General features: G+C 36.6%; 2 protein-coding genes across 3 annotated transcripts; one reads left to right on the top strand and one right to left on the bottom strand.

Moving 5' to 3' along the window:
* The first annotated feature begins 5,152 nt into the window (after nucleotides 1-5,152).
* On the top strand, nucleotides 5,153-12,004 carry LOC109236560 (CBL-interacting serine/threonine-protein kinase 8-like). 2 transcript variants are annotated; one of them, XM_019402756.1, is made up of 14 exons: nucleotides 5,154-5,663; nucleotides 6,501-6,563; nucleotides 6,695-6,766; nucleotides 6,862-6,969; nucleotides 7,056-7,130; nucleotides 7,231-7,284; nucleotides 7,431-7,556; nucleotides 7,729-7,818; nucleotides 9,125-9,247; nucleotides 9,733-9,852; nucleotides 10,059-10,178; nucleotides 11,228-11,284; nucleotides 11,364-11,438; nucleotides 11,560-12,004. In XM_019402756.1, the coding sequence occupies exons 1-14, from the start codon at nucleotides 5,505-5,507 to the stop codon at nucleotides 11,659-11,661; spliced, it is 1,344 nt and encodes a 447-aa protein (XP_019258301.1). In that variant the 5' UTR covers nucleotides 5,154-5,504; the 3' UTR covers nucleotides 11,662-12,004. The 2 variants fall into 2 exon arrangements, with proteins under 2 accessions (XP_019258302.1, XP_019258301.1); XM_019402757.1 differs by lacking the exon at nucleotides 11,228-11,284 and having other exon boundaries at nucleotides 5,153-5,663.
* Nucleotides 12,005-13,481: 1,477 nt separating this feature from the next.
* LOC109236559 (putative pentatricopeptide repeat-containing protein At5g52630) lies at nucleotides 13,482-16,222 on the bottom strand. Its single transcript, XM_019402755.1, has 2 exons — nucleotides 15,979-16,222; nucleotides 13,482-15,848 (listed from the first exon to the last, which is right to left on the bottom strand). The coding sequence occupies exons 1-2, from the start codon at nucleotides 16,069-16,071 to the stop codon at nucleotides 13,671-13,673; spliced, it is 2,271 nt and encodes a 756-aa protein (XP_019258300.1). The 5' UTR covers nucleotides 16,072-16,222; the 3' UTR covers nucleotides 13,482-13,670.
* Between the last annotated feature and the right edge of the window lie 1,305 nt (nucleotides 16,223-17,527).

Here is a 17,527-nt window from a genome sequence, read left to right as displayed (position 1 = left end):
TTTATGATGGAGGTGAATCTAGTGTGCATATCTTGTATAGATTTATCATCCTTCATCCTAAAGAGTTCATATTCTGTGGTGAGCATGTCAATCTTGGATTGTTTGACCTGAGTGGTTCCTTCATGAGCGGTTTGCAACGCCTCTCATATTTCTTTGGCAGTTTCACAAGCTGAGACTCTGTTGTACTCATCAGGTCCTATGCCACACATCAAGATTTTCTTGGCACGGTAATTCTTTTCTACAGCTTTTCTGTCAATGTCGTTGTACTCTCTTCTTCCTTTCGGCACCATTTGCCCTGTTTCTTCAATCTTCTTTATGGGAACATGTGGACCATCACATATAATGTCCCACACTCTGAATCTTCTGCCATAATGAAATCATGCATCCTGGTCTTCCACCAGCCGTAGTATTGACCATTGAATCTGGGAGGTCTATAGGTTGATTGTCCTTCTTCAAAGCTTGGTGGAGCAGCTATTGAGGATTCCTCCTAGGTGTTAGCCTGATAGGAGAAACCTGCTCTGATACCAATTGTTGACTTATGTGAGGCCACCAAACTATAGAGTACCTGGTCCTCAATGAGACTGATACGTAGAATGCAGTAAGGACTGAATGTATAGAAGGCCAAAGATTTTCTACGTGGAAAAATCCCACACAAGGGGATCAAAAAACCACGACCTACACCTGTAGGCTTTAAACTCAACTAACTTGTAATCTACCTATTACAAGCCATTTTGCAAACACCCTTTTGCAAAGACTTCAAACTAACTTGTGATGCACCACCACAAGCCACTCTATGACTCTCCTAGTTACAGAGGATTTAACTTATGACTATTCCTAGTCACAACATAAACTCTAAAGTTTACGAATTTGGTTTGTTCCTAAGACAACGCTTCTAAGAAAGCAAACTAGGAATTACAATGTAGAACAATTAACAATATTACAACTCAACTATGGACGTACATAAGACTCGGTTAGAAACTGATCCTTAGTGGAGTAGTCTTCTTGTTCTTGACACACCAGTGACTTCAATGCTAGATGAACTTTGTTATGCTTGAGAGAATATCACTGAATGCACAAAGAATAGTATATCTTGCACCAGGTTGTTTTATCACAAAAGATGTCACAATAGATAGTGATGTCAACTCAAGGTGTATACTTCTTCCCAATGAGAAGTGACTGTTGTACAATCTGCACAACCACTTCTGGGCAGTTGTGTTCCAGCTGGATAGTGGGCTTTGTACTTCCTGTCAGGACACACCAACAGACCAGGTCCTAGTTGTGTTCCTCTTCTGTACCAGTTGCCAGATGATTACTTTCTTCTGTCACGTTCCAGCTGTGTACTTGACTTGTACTTTTTGTTAGAGAATCCTAAAGCAGCAGGTCCCTGTTGTGTTCCTCTTTATCGTGATTACGTACAGTCACTGACTTGCTTCTGTTGGAGAACCTTAAAGGGCCAGATCATCAGGTCCCTATTGTGTTCCTCCCTTTGCTGATTTTCAGGCTTCGATCAGTTCATATAAAATGTGTGTCCTGTCTGTCAGGTGCTCTATCTGGTTCTTCATGACAAGTTTGTTAGATCATCAAAACATAAAATACTGAAAACCCACCACGAACCGACGAGACTTTTCGGTTGCTTCTGCTGCTTACGTCATGATGTATCAAGGTGAAGATCGAGAGCTCAAATCGTTTCTTGTCATTACTCTCCAAAAAACGAGGGGACTAGCTGTATACAGTCAAAATCGGGCTTGCCCTTTCTATATGATTAACCAAGACCGGGGCATGGCAGGCCAAGGTTCGACCCCGTGTCATACCGGACCGTGACACAAAGTTAGATTGCCAAGCTCGTGACTCAGGGACCGATCGAGATCGAGATCAGCCGAGACCGAGCGGGATAGGGTTTAAGAAGAGGCCGATTAATTAGCTAATCATGGGATTTCTTACTGTATTTAGAATTGTATCAAATGTGGGACTCCCCTACTATATAAAGGGGGTCTGATCACTTATAAAAGGCATCATATTCACGCTACACAAAGCAATATACTACCTTTCTCTTAAGCTTTCAATATTCTGCTGCTCTGTTCATATTTTCCTAAAGAATATTCGTTTGGTTCGAGGGCGACCTAGCTCGAGGGCCAAAGCTATACATTTAATTCAGTTTGCTTTTATTATTTCAGTTTGCTTTTATTTCTATTTGCAGTCAATTTCAATATCAATTTACATATTTTCTCCGTTTGTGCCAAGTAAAATCACGTGTCCTTAAAATCACGTATAAATTCAAGTGTTTTCCTTTTTTAGGGTAAACAAAAGCAACTTGGCATTAATCGCCTATCCTCCACCATTCTATTACTCACCATGTTTTTTTATAATAAGAAGCCACTAGACAGAAAGAATAAAGGTCGTTTTTTGATTAAAATAAGGAAAAAGGCCAAATATACCCCTCTACTTTTGTATATTATTCATATCTACCATCCGTTGTACTATGGGGCCATATCTACACTAAACAAAATGCACATTGCAAGTTAACAACAAACGCATATGTGACTATACAATAGGTACATCTTTTAAAATCACATAATAGTAAACGGTCCACATGGCAGGTGACCGGGCATATATATATATATATATCACCTTTTATGTGTTCTAGATTTTAAGGGATTCAATCCCAACCTTAACTGGTATATCATGAGAATAAGCAACATTAGAGGATTCTTGAAGAATTTTCTATTTCTTCAATATATGCCAATGTAAATTCTCAATTAACTTTCGCATCATAATTGAACGGGGATGACCAACCGGTCATGCCAACTAATAATTGTTTCAGTAAATATCTAATTTACTATAGCATGTGATTCCATCATCATGCTTATATTTATGTAGTACAAATAGAAGCAAAACCGGGTAACCTTTTATATTTACCCAGTGTGATTATAGTAATATGAAGATATTCAATCTTCCTTTCATTTATAGTCTCAAATGCCAACCACTTTGGCTAATATATTTGAAACTCAAAAAATTTCTTTTGAGACTTACTACAATATCAATGTCATGAACAATTTCATCCATCCGGATAGTAACCAATTAGTTCTTCCGGAGCTCTTCGTTAATTTTGTACTACATGATCTTTTGTCACACAATGCATATGGTGAATGTCTCCTTCACGAAAAAATTATATCATAATAATTATCATGGTCAAAATCACATAAGCAAAATTAGTTCTTGCTTTACTTTTGCCTTTAATAACTTTTAATAAGACACGGCAAAATATTCTGGCGTACCACATATACGCGACCAATGACATAGTCATGTAACCACAATGTAAAATTCATTATCTTTATTTCTCTCAAATCCCCCTTAGAGGTGAGTTGTGGTATTTATCCAACCATATATAAGTACGTTATTATGCATAATCTTTATCACATGAAGTACATATTTTCACATTCACTTTCAGGAATGAGTCTGCAGTTAGAATGCTTATCACAAGTCACATTTTCAAGTAATGGACTATAATCATATGAGTGTGTCTCATATTAACAGAACATATCGATACATAATTCCTTCACCTTTGAAGCATTATTTTGAGAACCCTTATTGTTCTTCTTTTTACAATTACCATAATGATGACTATTATTATTTTGATCTTTGGCACGACCATGTTCATCGGTCAACCACTTGTGTTCATTTAGACTTATTATGCACCGCTATCACATTCACTTCAAGAATGGAGCAAATCAAGTGGGACAAGCTTCATGCTTTTTCATGAAAAATACATTATTTTTCTTTAGTCATCATTATATCATCAATATGGTGCATCGAGATTCAAACCCAATGCCTTACCCATATAAAGGCACATTAGGCCATAATGAGTTGGAACTTAGATCCAACCCTTATCATCATGGTGCAATAGGACTCAAACCCGATGTCTTATCTTTATGGTACGCTGGGACTTGTACCCGCCGTCTTACCCTTAACCAATGTATAATAGGCCAAAATGTACTATGACTCACCCTTGAACTTTTAATCATGGGGTGCTTTGACAATACTACATCGAAGGTCACAACAAATATGAAAAGCAGCGTAAATTACTTACGTTTAATCTACAATACTGTCTTTTTTTTAATATCCTTTTTATGGAAATCAAATTTCTAATTCAAATGCCTTGTGTCATCGCATACTTTCCATCAATTGCGGAAAAGTGACTGCCCACAAACACGTATAATACACAAGCAAATAAAAAGATTGGCTGCAATAGCACAAAAACTTAAGTCAACATTTCACATGATAGTCGTCTAATGTAAAAAGGAAAAAATTTTAGATCCCACTTGGCAAAGAAATTATCATGGCAAAATAGATAATTTTGAGATTAGTAAAGATAAAATATGAATGAACTAGAAGGATGTAAACGTATCTTGTATTAGCATCCAGCCCAGTGGCTTCCATCAATTGTCAGACTTCCATTTTTATAAGAATACTGCACAACATATACGTATATGGAGGTGTACGAAAATGAGAGCATAGTTGGTTAGAGCTTCATGCTGATAACGTGTTAAAAAACATAGCTCAAAGTAATAATATAAAATAAGAAAATAGACAAGAATGTAGGGAACAAGAGATGAGAGATTCTTATTTCTTTCATATATTCAAGTGTGTTACAAAATGACTTTTCATCCTCTATTTATAGTACTACATAGAGGTATACCAAAAGAATTCCATAAATATGCCATTAAGCATTTGAGATCATGGTGGAAGATCATGGGGGAGGTACGGGAGTTACAACCATAACTCCATAAGTAATACAGTAGTGGAGTTATGGAGATAATGGAGAAGAGTAGTGGGTAGTACTTATTTGGTGGTTATGGACATCCAATATAATTATATTTTATAACAGTAGATGACTTCTTCCCATCTATATAAACCTTAGTTGATATAATTACCTGGTCCCTATTGTTGGTATGAGGTGACAGATATCTCGTAAAATTGGTCAAATGGAAGTAGCCACTAATGCTCGTATTAGAATATGTTCTTTACATCACACCCCTTAAATTGCGACAACCCAATGTTAGCTGTTTTTTTTTTTAAATAAAAAAAATAAAAAGAGGCATCATTTTCAAGTGGGAGGCCATTCTCCACTAGAAATATCTCCTTTTCGACCACTACAGCGTTCTGCTGCTTCTCTTAACTGGTTGTCATTCCAACTTTACCAAACCAAATCCCAAATACATAAAAAGCCCCACAAAACCACTTTGAAATCACCTTTTTCCCATTCTGTAACTTCCTTTTCATTTTCAACTCCTTCCCAGTTACATATTCCATTCTTTCCAATTAATCCCATCCATTTTGCTTTAGTCATAGTCAAATAAAAGCGACAAAGAAAGAAAAAGCCAAAATCTTGTTCGTCAAGCCCAATATGCTTTCCTGAAAACCAGAAAAGAAAAAAGAATGGGTTGAAGAAACTTGGAACAAGAAGAAGAAGAAGAAGAAAAACGGTGTCGTGTTGGTAGGAGAAGATGGTGATAAGGAAATTAGGCAAGTATGAAGTAGGGAGGACAATAGGGGAAGGAACATTTGCCAAAGTTAAATTTGCACAGAATACGGAAACTGGTGAAAGTGTTGCAATGAAAGTCCTCGATCGTAGTACTATCATCAAACACAAGATGGTTGACCAGGTCTATCCCTTTTTCTTCCTCTCTTTTTTTCTTCTTATTTTTTGAATTTGGAATAATTCGAAAAATGAAAAAACCCAGCTGGATAATCCTTCTATTGAGCTTCATGTTTCTTATATTTAAGGTGCAAAGTGTTTTCCTTGCTTGGAAATGAGTGGGTGGTAACTGAATTGGAGAGTGGAGTGATTATTCCTATTAATTACTATATTTATTACTTACTTTTTAATTAATTTCTCGACTTGTTGTAGCCTTTTGATTTTATCAATTAATGAGTTAGGTTTTTGATTAATGAAATCAATGCAATAAGTTGATTCTCCCATTTAAGTCAATTAATAAACGTACTTGAAATTTTAGTTAATTGTTTAGAGAGGCTTTTAGTTGTTGTTTAGGATGTTAATTAACTGACCCTGCCATCTTGATTGGGTGGTTTACGGCAATTTGTGTGACTGCAAAGCAATTGAGGGACAATATTAGCATAAGAATGAATTCGGTTGAAGAAGGAAATAGACCTTTAGCAGCTTAATGAAGATCTCATATCTAAATATTTTCCGTATCTGATCAATAGATTCAGATTAGCTTATAGATCATTTTCGAGAATGTATACACGGTGCTGCTAGGTAACAGTCCTACTATGTTACCATAGTTCAAGAGTCCAACTTCATTAAAACAAAAAGTTAGAAGAGTCCAAGTCTTCTCTTCGAATGTCAATTTCTAAAGCATTTCGTTCCGTACATATACATTTGAATTTTGTAAACTTGTGTTGTGGCAACAGAATTTCTGTTATACTATAACTGATTTTTCTGTTCTCTAATAAGAGCTTTCTGCATTGTCATCTTGCAGATAAAGCGGGAGATCTCCATAATGAAGCTTGTTAGACATCCATATGTAGTTCGATTACACGAGGCATGTGCCAAAAGCAAGAGCCGTTGGCTTTTAGTTTCCTGAAATTCATAGTCTGTTTCACTTTTAGGTTATCCTTTATTGGTATTTGGAAGATTCTCTATGCTGCTGATATAAACAAATTTTGCTGTCAGGTTATAGCAACCCGCACTAAGATCTATATTATCTTGGAATTTATTACAGGCGGTGAACTGTTTGATAAAATAGTAAGTCGTACTTTAAAATGGACTAAAGAGATATTGCAGATTATTTTGCTTAAGCATATATTATTCTTTGACTGATCTTTGGTATGTACTTGTAGGTTCACCATGGGCGATTAAGTGAAGCCGAGTCCCGTAGATACTTTCAGCAATTGATTGATGGAGTGGATTATTGTCACATCAAAGGAGTCTATCATAGAGATTTGAAGGTATTTGTTGATAGAAATGTCAAATTGAGAAAGTAATAAATTATTATGCATTTAAATAAAAGTCTGACCTTTTTGAAATTTCTCAGCCTGAAAATCTTCTGCTAGATTCCCAAGGAGATCTGAAAATATCAGATTTTGGACTTAGTGCTTCGCCTGGCGAAGTAAGATCTCAAGGCTCTACCCTTTTTTCTATAAATAAAGCCTTCACAATTTTAGCAAAAGTCTTTATGCTGCTAACTGCTGTCAATAATGTTCTAATAGGGAGTCAACATTCTTAAGACAACATGTGGAACTCCCAACTATGTTGCACCAGAGGTTAGTTATGCAACTTCCTTATAGTAGTCTAGTCCTTTGTACAAGTATATCTTTGAACGAGTAGTTCGATTGATAATGTGTATCCTTTACTTTTATTATGGATTAAGATTCCCTTTTTTGTCCTTGCTATTGAAACCTTTTACTAGGTTCTTAGTCACAAAGGTTATGACGGTGCTGTGGCAGATATCTGGTCCTGTGGTGTCATCCTTTATGTTCTGATGGCAGGTTATCTCCCCTTTGATGAGGTTGATCTCACTACACTGTACGCGAAGGTAGTAGCTTTGCATTTTCACGGTTGCGTCCTTAATGGAATTCCTTACTTTGGTTTCAGAGCAATGTGACATGATAATCATGCTGACATTTTCACATTTCATCACAGTAAAAGAGGATTATTTTATAGCAAAGTTTTAATCACCAACATGTATGTTTATATTTTTTCTGCAGATTGAAAGAGCAGAGTTCTCCTGCCCATCTTGGTTTCCGGTTGGAGCAAAATCACTCATTTCTCGAATTTTAGACCCAAATCCTCAAACAGTAAGTACTTAATCAGGAATGTACATGTGGTAAATTGCGCCCATTAACATATATTGTTTCGGAAACTTATCTGTCAAAAATAAATTTACGTATTGAATTTGTACAAGATTGCAACTTATCCGGTCTGTTAGTATGTATTAACAAACTTGTCAAATAAAAGCAAGAAAGGAATTTTAATGTAAATCCTTTTCCTTTTCACCTCTCTTCTTTCCCCCTCTCACAAATGAAACCACATAGCTGTCCTTGGCACTCTCCCCACTATGCTTTTGGGTATAAGTCAACTTTCAGTACTATAGAGCTAGATGGCATCAAAAATATGTACTAGGTGTCTATGTGACTTAAAGCAAGTCATGCACTGCTTCATACGTTTAAGGGTGCTTCAATCTACTGTTTTGTGTCTTTTGAATCAGAAAGTACATTGAAAATGAAACGAAGAAAATTAACAAAAAAATAGAAGGAAGAAAAATAGACATATGTGCTGGTTCTAGGGAAGGAGGTAGAAAGAGAAAGTGAATGAACGAGAGAAAAGGAAAAGCAGAGTGCTTCACATTTTTGTTTATATTTCTTGCTTTCGTGCTGAAATTTCAGTTTTTTCATGATGATCTCCGTTGTCATGGACCAAGGCAGCATCCAGTAACTAGTTCCTTTTGGGTTTCCCCTTTCATCTTTTTTCTTTGTACCGTCACCATCACTGACAGTATCCAAGTGTCCGAACCATTCTTTTGTTCATTTAACCTTTTTCTGTATGATTCTCCCTTTCTTTGTCTAACATTCCTGTTTTACCTTTACATTTCCTTTCCATCTTAGTACTAAAATATCAATAAACATAGAACAACTCAGAAATACAAGAGGGGAAAGAGAAGAAGAAAGGAAGGAGGAGAACTGTTGGGATAGTAGCTGGCCATTGCAAAATGGATGGGGTGGGGGTTCATTTCAAGGAAAGGAAAGATTTAAAAGGAAAAAGGATTCTCCTTAAGTCTTTATTTCACCGTATTTAACTGACTTATTTTTAAAGTTTAACAGAAGTGCTAAGTTGCAACGTTTTAAAAAGTTCTGTGCGTAAGATGCTAATATTTTTTGATGGCTTCTTGAGTTATTTATTCTTTAAATTATCGTTGTATTCTCTTACTTGACTTCATGTTACTTTTGGGCTGTTTTTGGAGTGAAGTAGCTGTATTGAGGTTTAAGCGTTATACAGTAATATTGATCATGAAGAGAAATTTGGTCTTTTACAAAAATTTACATCTTTTTGCGATGGTTTATTACTGGGAATGTCTCTTTTTTGATATTCTGCTATTTTGTGCAGCGTATTCGGATCGAAGAGATCCGCAATGATGAGTGGTTTAAAAAAGGTTATGTTCCTGTCAAAGCTATGGAGTATGAAGATGTCAATTTAGATGATATTAATGCAGCCTTTAATGATACTGAGGTTGGTAAGGTTTTGAATTGCTGCTTTTGATTTATAAAACATTTTGCTGTTCAACTGGGATTTTAAGTGAAATCTTGCCAACTCTTGCTTGGTGGCAAGCTGGTAAGGATCTTCGCTGAAGCATCAGTTTGTACTTGTTTACTGCTAAAGTGGAATGTTCCTCTTATCATTATGTTGAGAATGTAATTATTTAATGTTGAGTGATAAAACATATAGGGGCTAACACTTGTATTGAGGATGGAAATAGTTTTGTAGAGGTGCTTTCAGTATAACTTTCTGCGTTATTCGGAATCTTGCTGAAATTTTCCTTCGGAGAAACAGAGGATATGGACCAAAAAATAAAAGAAATTTCAATTTGGTAGGGATTTTAGGGAGGGTATGGTATGATGAAAAATATTTCCATGGAGGTTCTAATTATTGATTGTTTATGTTGTTTTCTTTCGCTTTCCCCCCTTTTTATAGCATCATTCTACAATGTCTTATAGGAGGAGAGACCCAACGAGCAATGTGACAATGCGGATGCTGGGCCTCTGTCTTTAAATGCCTTCGACCTTATTATTCTCTCTCAAGGATTGAACTTATCCATATTGTTTGATCGCGGGCAGGTATTAGTTCTGAAACTTCTACCAACTTGACCATTCACAATGGAGTTCTGATTGTTTCTCTCTTTCATGGAATCAGAATAACTATAGTATCCATTAACATATTTATCAACCAGTTAAATATATAAGGTGCTGGTCCTAGTTGCTTTTTTCTATTAAGGTGCTGGTCTTCAACTAAGATAAGTGAAATGTGGATGCTGGCTTTACAGGATTCAATGAAGCAGCATCAAACACGCTTTCTTACGCAGAAACCAGCAAAAGTTGTTTTATCAAGTATGGAAGTTGTGGCCCAATCCATGGGTTTCAAGACCCATATCCGCAATTTTAAGGTAGACCAATACCTTTACTTATTAATAAGGGGGATCTCGAGTTTCATCACCTGGGTGCAGGGGCGGTCCGACGAGTTTCGTGGCCTAAAGCCAAACTTTTTGAGGGGCCTTAACTTTTTTTTAAAAAAAATTATTTGTTTATTTGAAGTCTATTTTTCTAGCGTTTCTTAGACACAGTTATTAATAATTTTCTAACAATCAGTAACCCCTAATAAGTCTTTCTTAATTGACAATATAGCTAGTCCATTTAACTTTTCTTGAGACATTGTTGATCTTATGTAAGATTTTATTTTAATTTTGAAAACTTCTTTCCGTTGAAGCTACGGTAACATGAGTTATTAGCATTATTCCATAAGCAATATAGGCACTAGAAAAAGAATCAAATCTTTTTATTTGACCGAGTGTATCAATTAAATTGTTATCTTCTAAACTATCAATATCAAATTGATTATTACGCTTTAAGGAACATTCAAGATTAAGGCAATATTTTTTTCAAATTTTCATCATCTAGTTATCGTAATTTTTACCGCTAAATAGAAAACTAAAAATATATTCATATGCTTCGAATTGTTCAAATCTTATTTGAAGTGAAAAAATAGCCTTGTCTGCTATCTATAAAGTAATCAACTCCAAAGGACTCTTCGAAAGATTTTGAGATTTTATTATCAACATTATCATTAAATTGTTACTTCCTATATATCATACGTTTCTTACGAAATTCAGGTTCGATATTCTTTTCAAGTGCAATTTTCTTGGCAGAAATCATAGAAGTTGCAAATCCTTCTTCTATATACTTGTTAATGAAAGAAATCAAACTTTTTCACTTCTCAAAAGTCAAAACCTTTTTTTAAACTTATACATGGTGTATTAAGGGTAACAAAAAATGGGGCCCCCGCAAATGTGGGGCCTAAAGCAGTGGCTTTACTTGCTTTATGGAAGGGCCGCCCCTGCCTGGGTGCCCTATGTCTTTGTTCCTTTCCGTAAGTTCTATGCTGCAGTTTTCTTGGAGAACCCTTAAGGTTAGTCTTTTTCGTGCATGTATGTCGTAGATGAGGGTAGAAGGTCTGTCCGCGAACAAGACTTCACATTTCTCTGTAATTCTGGAGGCAAGTTTACATCTTATATAAGCTGTTTCAATTTGTGTGGCACTCTTTGTTTGCTAGCTAAATGTTTATTATTCAACAGGTGTTTGAAGTTGCTCCTACATTTTTCATGGTAGACGTTCAGAAAGCAGCTGGTGATGCTGGCGAATTCCTTAAGGTTAGTTCCGTCCCGTGGATATACATTGATAATTTTTATTCCAAACATCCTCTTTCCTTCTTCTCTTATCCAAACATGCCTACATGCAAGTGCTTACACTAATCTCTACCGTGATTTACAGTTTTACAAGAACTTTTGTGGCAATCTGGAGGATATCATCTGGAAGCCATCAGATGAAACATGCAAATCAAGGGCTACAAAAACAAGGAGTAGAAAGAGATGATATTCGTGTTAAAGAATCTGTTTGTAATTTTGTGTTTGTATGAAGTTTACAGCATGTTGTAAACTTTTATAGATTGACATCTAACCGTTGAAGCCACGATAGGCTGTGAGTACTCTTTATAGTCGAGCCAAGTGAGGGCTAAAGCTCCCACGCTTTCCCCAGATTTTGCATCATTAATCATTTCTATGTGGTGACGATCTATCCTCTTAGAGCAAAAAGTAAACATATAAATACTTTTAGAGAAGAGTTTGTCAAGTTGATACATTTGACCAGCATCTGCGAAACAATGCAATTTTCTGGTTTCATGAAATTTATGAGAACAGCTGAGGCAATTGTTGTGATAGCCATGTTCTGCCCGACACCTGAGCTTTAGCAACTAACTCACTTTTCGAAAAATGTTTTCCGCCCTGGGCATCACCAATACTCCGGTGTTTTGTATGATAAGTAAGTACCAACAAAACTTAAACGTACGTTCTACAGAGTGGTGGTCAGGCCGACAATGTTGTATGGAGCTGTGTGTTGGCCTGTCAAGAGCTCCGATGTCCAGAAGATGAAGGTAGCAGAGATGAGGATGTTGAGATGGATGTGCGGGCACACAAGGTTAGTGAATGAAGTTATTCGGGATAAGGTAGGTGTGACCCCAATTGAGGACAAGATGCGGGAAGTGAGGCTTAGATCGTTTGGACATGTGAGGAGGCGGAGCACAGACGCTCCGGTCAGGAGGTGTGAGAGGTTGTCATTGGAGCGCCTAAGGAGAGGTAGAGGTAGGCCGAAGAAGCATTGGGGAGAGGTGATTAGGCAAGACATGGCGCGGCTTCAGCTGATCGAGGACATGACCCTTGATAGGAAGGTGCTGGGGTCGAGGATTAGGGTAGTTAGTTCAGTGGTCTCCTAGTCATACCGGTTGTATTAGTTCTGTTGGTATTAGATTTCTATGACTATCTGTCATTTCTTTCATTTCAGTCATCTGACTATCTGGTTGTTATTTATGCTGCTTTTACATGGCTTCTCGTTGTTGCACTTATTGTTTTTCTCTTCATTAATGTGGTGTTTATGCTTCTCTGTCTATTGGAACATTCTCTCTATCTCCACAAGGTAGGCGTAAGGTGACGTACACACTACCCTTCCCCAACCTTACTATGTGGGATTATACTGGGTTTGTTGTTGTTGATGACATCAATAATACGATTTTTGCTTAAGTTTCTCACAGCTTTAAGTTTCTTGCTGCTTTACTTATATGAAAATTCCAGTTATCCAATTCCGTAAAACTTCATCCAAAGTAGAGTAATTCTAGGTTGCCCGTTTGGCCAAGCTGCAAAAATCAGCTTATTTTGAAAAGTGCTTTTTTTCAAACGTGTTTTTCTCAAAAGTACTTTTGGTGAGAAGCAGTTTGTGTTTGGCTAATTAGTTTGAAAAGCACTTCTGAGCAGCAATTAGTGTTTGGCCAAGCTTTAAAAAACTGCTTCTAAGTGTATTTTTCTCAAAAGTGCTTCTCAAAAAAGTGCTTTTGGAGAGAAGCTACTTTTTTCTGCTTCTCCTCAAAAGCACTTTTTTTCCTTCCAAAAGCTTGGCCAAACACCTCAATTTTTGACCAAAAGTGCTTTTGGCCCAAAAAAAAGCACTTTTGGCCAAAAAGAAGCTTGGCCAACCAGGCTATAAAACGGAAAAAGAAAACAACAAAACACAACCTTGTCTCAGATGTCATATAAAATCAAAAGATGGTATGAGAAACCTTGGGTATAACTGATATAGCAATTGTAATTTAGAAAACAGAAGTCAATATGCTGAGATACCGGCTGCACCACACTAATCCAACCAAATTAATATAAAAGCCACTATTTATTTTTCTGATTTTCCTTTCATATGACAAGCTACATGATCTACTTTCAGTAGATCAGTCAATGAAGAACGTTTAGGACATTATGATATTGCGTGGAAATAGAGAAGAGACACTTGACAAGAAAAATGATAATCAAGAAAGTAAAGAAAGCCAAGGCTTTGAGAAAGAATTAAACAAGACTACCAAAATCCCCACAAGAACAATGTCCATTTACAAATTTGTGCAGCCTTTTACTATCTCTAATGAGGATTTTTCTTGAAGTTAGTTGTGAGATGAATTTCATAAAGCTGTGACAATCTCTACACATGCTAATACTCTTAATAACTCGGATGGGTGCAGCACTTGGTGTGCTCAGCAATCCAAATGCAACAGCCAACTTCTCACTGTGTCGACCTCTAGGAAAAGCTGCTTCATCATCTTCTTCAGTTCGCAGCTCCAAAGTTGTCTGTAACTCAAATCCCATAGTACTTGCTTTGTCATCCAAATCCCTTAAGAAATTGTCTATATTTTCATATGGAGGATTCAATCGATCACCTGTTCTAAATGAATGAACTTTGTCCCTGATGCTGATCCAGCTCCAATCCTTTAGCTTTCCAATTTTTTCGTCTTTCATTAACTTTCTCACCCTGGAAACATCCTTCCATCTCTCCGCTGAGAGGTACATGTTTAACAACAAGAAGTAAGCCTCTGAATTTTTCGGATTAAGGTTTAGTAGTTGTTCAGCAGCATAAAACCCAAGCTCTGATATCCCATGGCTTCTACAGCCGGCTATTAAAAGTGACCATATAAATTCGTTAGGCTCAAAATCCATCTTCTTTACGAAATCAAAAGCTTCATCTATCCTACCTAACCTCACAAACATATCAATCAAGCATGCATAATGGTCCATCACGGGCTTAATTTTATACTCTTTTTTCATCATGTCGAAATATGCCAATGCCTCTTCAACCAGTCCAGCATGGCTACACGCAGAGAGCACTCCCACAAATGTAACCTTGTTTGGTCTAGCTCCTACGAACCTCATATCCTCAAAGAGCTGCAACGCCTGTTTAGAGTAGCCATGTTGTGCGAAGGCGGTAATCATAGATGTCCAAGATATCAAAGTTCGCGTAGACATCTCCACAAAAGCTTTACTTGCCCTGTCAATGCTTCCACATTTACTATACATGTTAACTAGGGCAGTTCCCACTACAACATCAGACAAAAAACCGGACTTAATAACTTGAGCATGGATTTGCTCCCCCTGTTCCAAAGCAACCAAACTACTACATATAGTTAACACACTAGAGAAGGTGAATAAATCAGGCTTCATCCCTGATCGATGTAGTCTCAGAAAAGTGTTCAGTGCCTCAATACCACTGGAATGCGCATTGATGATACCATCCTCGGCAAGATCCATCATTTGAGCTAGACCTGCAATCATTGCATTCCATGTAACCAAACTAATTGTCTCCATTCCATCAAACAGCTTTTTTGCCTCTATAATCCATCCATTTTTCAAGTATAAGTACATAATTGAATTCATTACTCGTAAATTAGAACCATACCCTAGTTTAATGCTCAAAGAATGAATTTGTGATCCCATCTTTAGAGCCTGCATTATGCAACACATGCTCATTACGCTTGTCAATGTGAACTCATTAGGCTCCACATTCGCGCAAATCATCTCAACAAAAAGGCTTAATCCCATTGCAGAATCCCCATTATCTCCGCAGGCAGATATAACTGTTGTCCAAGAGATCACATTTTTATCAGAAATCCTCCGAAATGCTTTTACAGCTGATTCCAGATTGCCGCTTTTGCAATACAAGCTACAAAGAGCATTGCCAATACTTGTATCATCCTCAATTTCATACTTTACCACATACCCATGAATCTGCTTTCCTAACTCGAAATCAGCCAACAAAGCGCAAGCTTTGAATGCAACACCCAACGTATAATTCGTGGGGAACCCACCTACTTCCAACATTTCCTGAAACACGTTAATAGCAATCTCCGGCTGCGCATTGTGAACATAGCCAGACATCATGGATGTCCAGGTAACAACATTTCTTTTAGGCAAATTATCGAAAACCTTACGTGCACTATCCATAGACCCACATTTCGCATACACATTAACTAAGAATGTCATGAGAAACAAGTCCTCATGGATACCCATTTTGATAATGTGGGCATGAATTGCTTCAGCTTCTGAAACTGAATTATTCTTGATACATTCTTGTAGCAGTGGAACATAAGCAGCTGATTCCACTTTCTTTTCACCTTCTTTTATCAGTGAAAGTGCTTCTCTGAAGTCAAGATTGAATGGGTCCAAATCTTTATCCAAAATCATAGGACTATGATTTCTCTATCATAAATTAAACCAGAAAACAAGCAAAAATAACATGAGCACTTTGACATAAATGAAATTATTGGTATTACTCAATTTAAGCAAGTAGTAAAGTTAATGAAATAAACTAAGAGGCGAATTAACTTACCTTTTCTAATGGTAAAGAAGTGACTGTAGGTTTCTTGAAATCAGGTTCAAGCTTAAGGGTGCTGCCTACTACAACTGAAGGCAGAGAAGCCATGATTTCTGCCAAGTATAAAAGTGGAAAAAAGTTTTGATTTTAGTCCATTGTTCTTTGGCTATATATTTATCTGAATTTTGAAAAGAAGAAAGAAAAATGTTATCTTTACAGTTTTGATGTGTTTGGATGAAATTGAACTGAAAATCCTAATAAGGGAGACCGGTAGATATTGATTTCAGGGAGTTATGTGGACCCCACAAAGAAGTTATGTGAAAATGGATTGGGGGCGTTAATCTTAGCGGGAAATTAAAGGTTCGGATTTACCCTTTTACTTTTGAATATTGTCTACATCTAACCTTCATTATACTATTCGGTCAAATTTATCCCTACCGTTATACTAGCCGGCTAAATTTACTCTTACCATCATCAAACTTTTAAAAATTACCCCTCAATCCGCCGGGTAACCCAAAATCTCCCAAATCCCTTTTATTTAAATCACTTGTTCTTCTTCTTGATCCATTATTTTCAAAATAATTGGCATTACCTGCTTTCTTAATTGAATAAATAAACAAGATAAAGAAATATTAAAATAATGCAGTGGTTAGTAAACAAAGTAAAGTGAATTGAAGAATCTAAATTAGATAGCTTGTCTAAGTTGTAAAAGTATTTACAACACCCCAGCTTTAGTGAATTCGTTGGACAAAAGGTATGGAGACTTTGCAAGTATTAGTGATTGAAGTAGAAGTTCCTTGGAGACCAGCATTGTCGAATTCAATTTTGCTTTAATCAAATGCCTGCGCATTGTGCACTCTTAAGTTAGTCGACCGAACTCTATACTAACTGGACAATTACAAGATATATACGAATATACATGTACGTACATATGAGCAACCGATATCTCTAATACATGACTAATAGACCTATTGAATTCTGCAATGTGTGCATGGTTGAAAAATTATAAAAAATTTAAACCGATTCCAAACCCGTTATTACAAGAAGAGATGTGGGTGCAATGGTAATTAAAAATACGGAAAAGGGCTTAAAGTACCCCTATCGTATGGTAAATGGTTTATAAAACCCCTCCGTTCGTCTATCCGTCTGAAAACGTATGAGACGTTAATTCTATTATCAAAAGTGCCCCCGCGACTAACGACAACACATGTGGGCCTCTCATTAAATGATGTGGCAACCTTTCATTTGGCCACGTGGCTCTATAGGGCTGAAATTGTAGTTGCGTATTCTTCGACCCATTTAACCGATCTGACCCATTCTTTTTACCTTATACCCACCTATTTCAATCGTCTTCTTCACCAATTTAGTTCCTAGGTCATCAAGTATGCTCATATAAACTTCTTCGCCAAAATTTCTCTTTTTCAACTAATTAATTTTTGTCTTTTTCCTTCTAATCTTGCATTTGGTTGTAAAAGTTGCGCCTTTATTGATTAACAAAAAATTCAAGATGTCTGAAATTTCTGTCTCTTCTGGGTCGTCACGTCGTTGTGGTTGTGGTTTAATT

This window comes from Nicotiana attenuata, unplaced genomic scaffold (assembly GCF_001879085.1).
Source record: "Nicotiana attenuata strain UT unplaced genomic scaffold, NIATTr2, whole genome shotgun sequence".
NCBI lineage: Eukaryota > Viridiplantae > Streptophyta > Magnoliopsida > Solanales > Solanaceae > Nicotiana > Nicotiana attenuata.
This window is presented reverse-complemented; position numbering and strand designations above follow the sequence as displayed.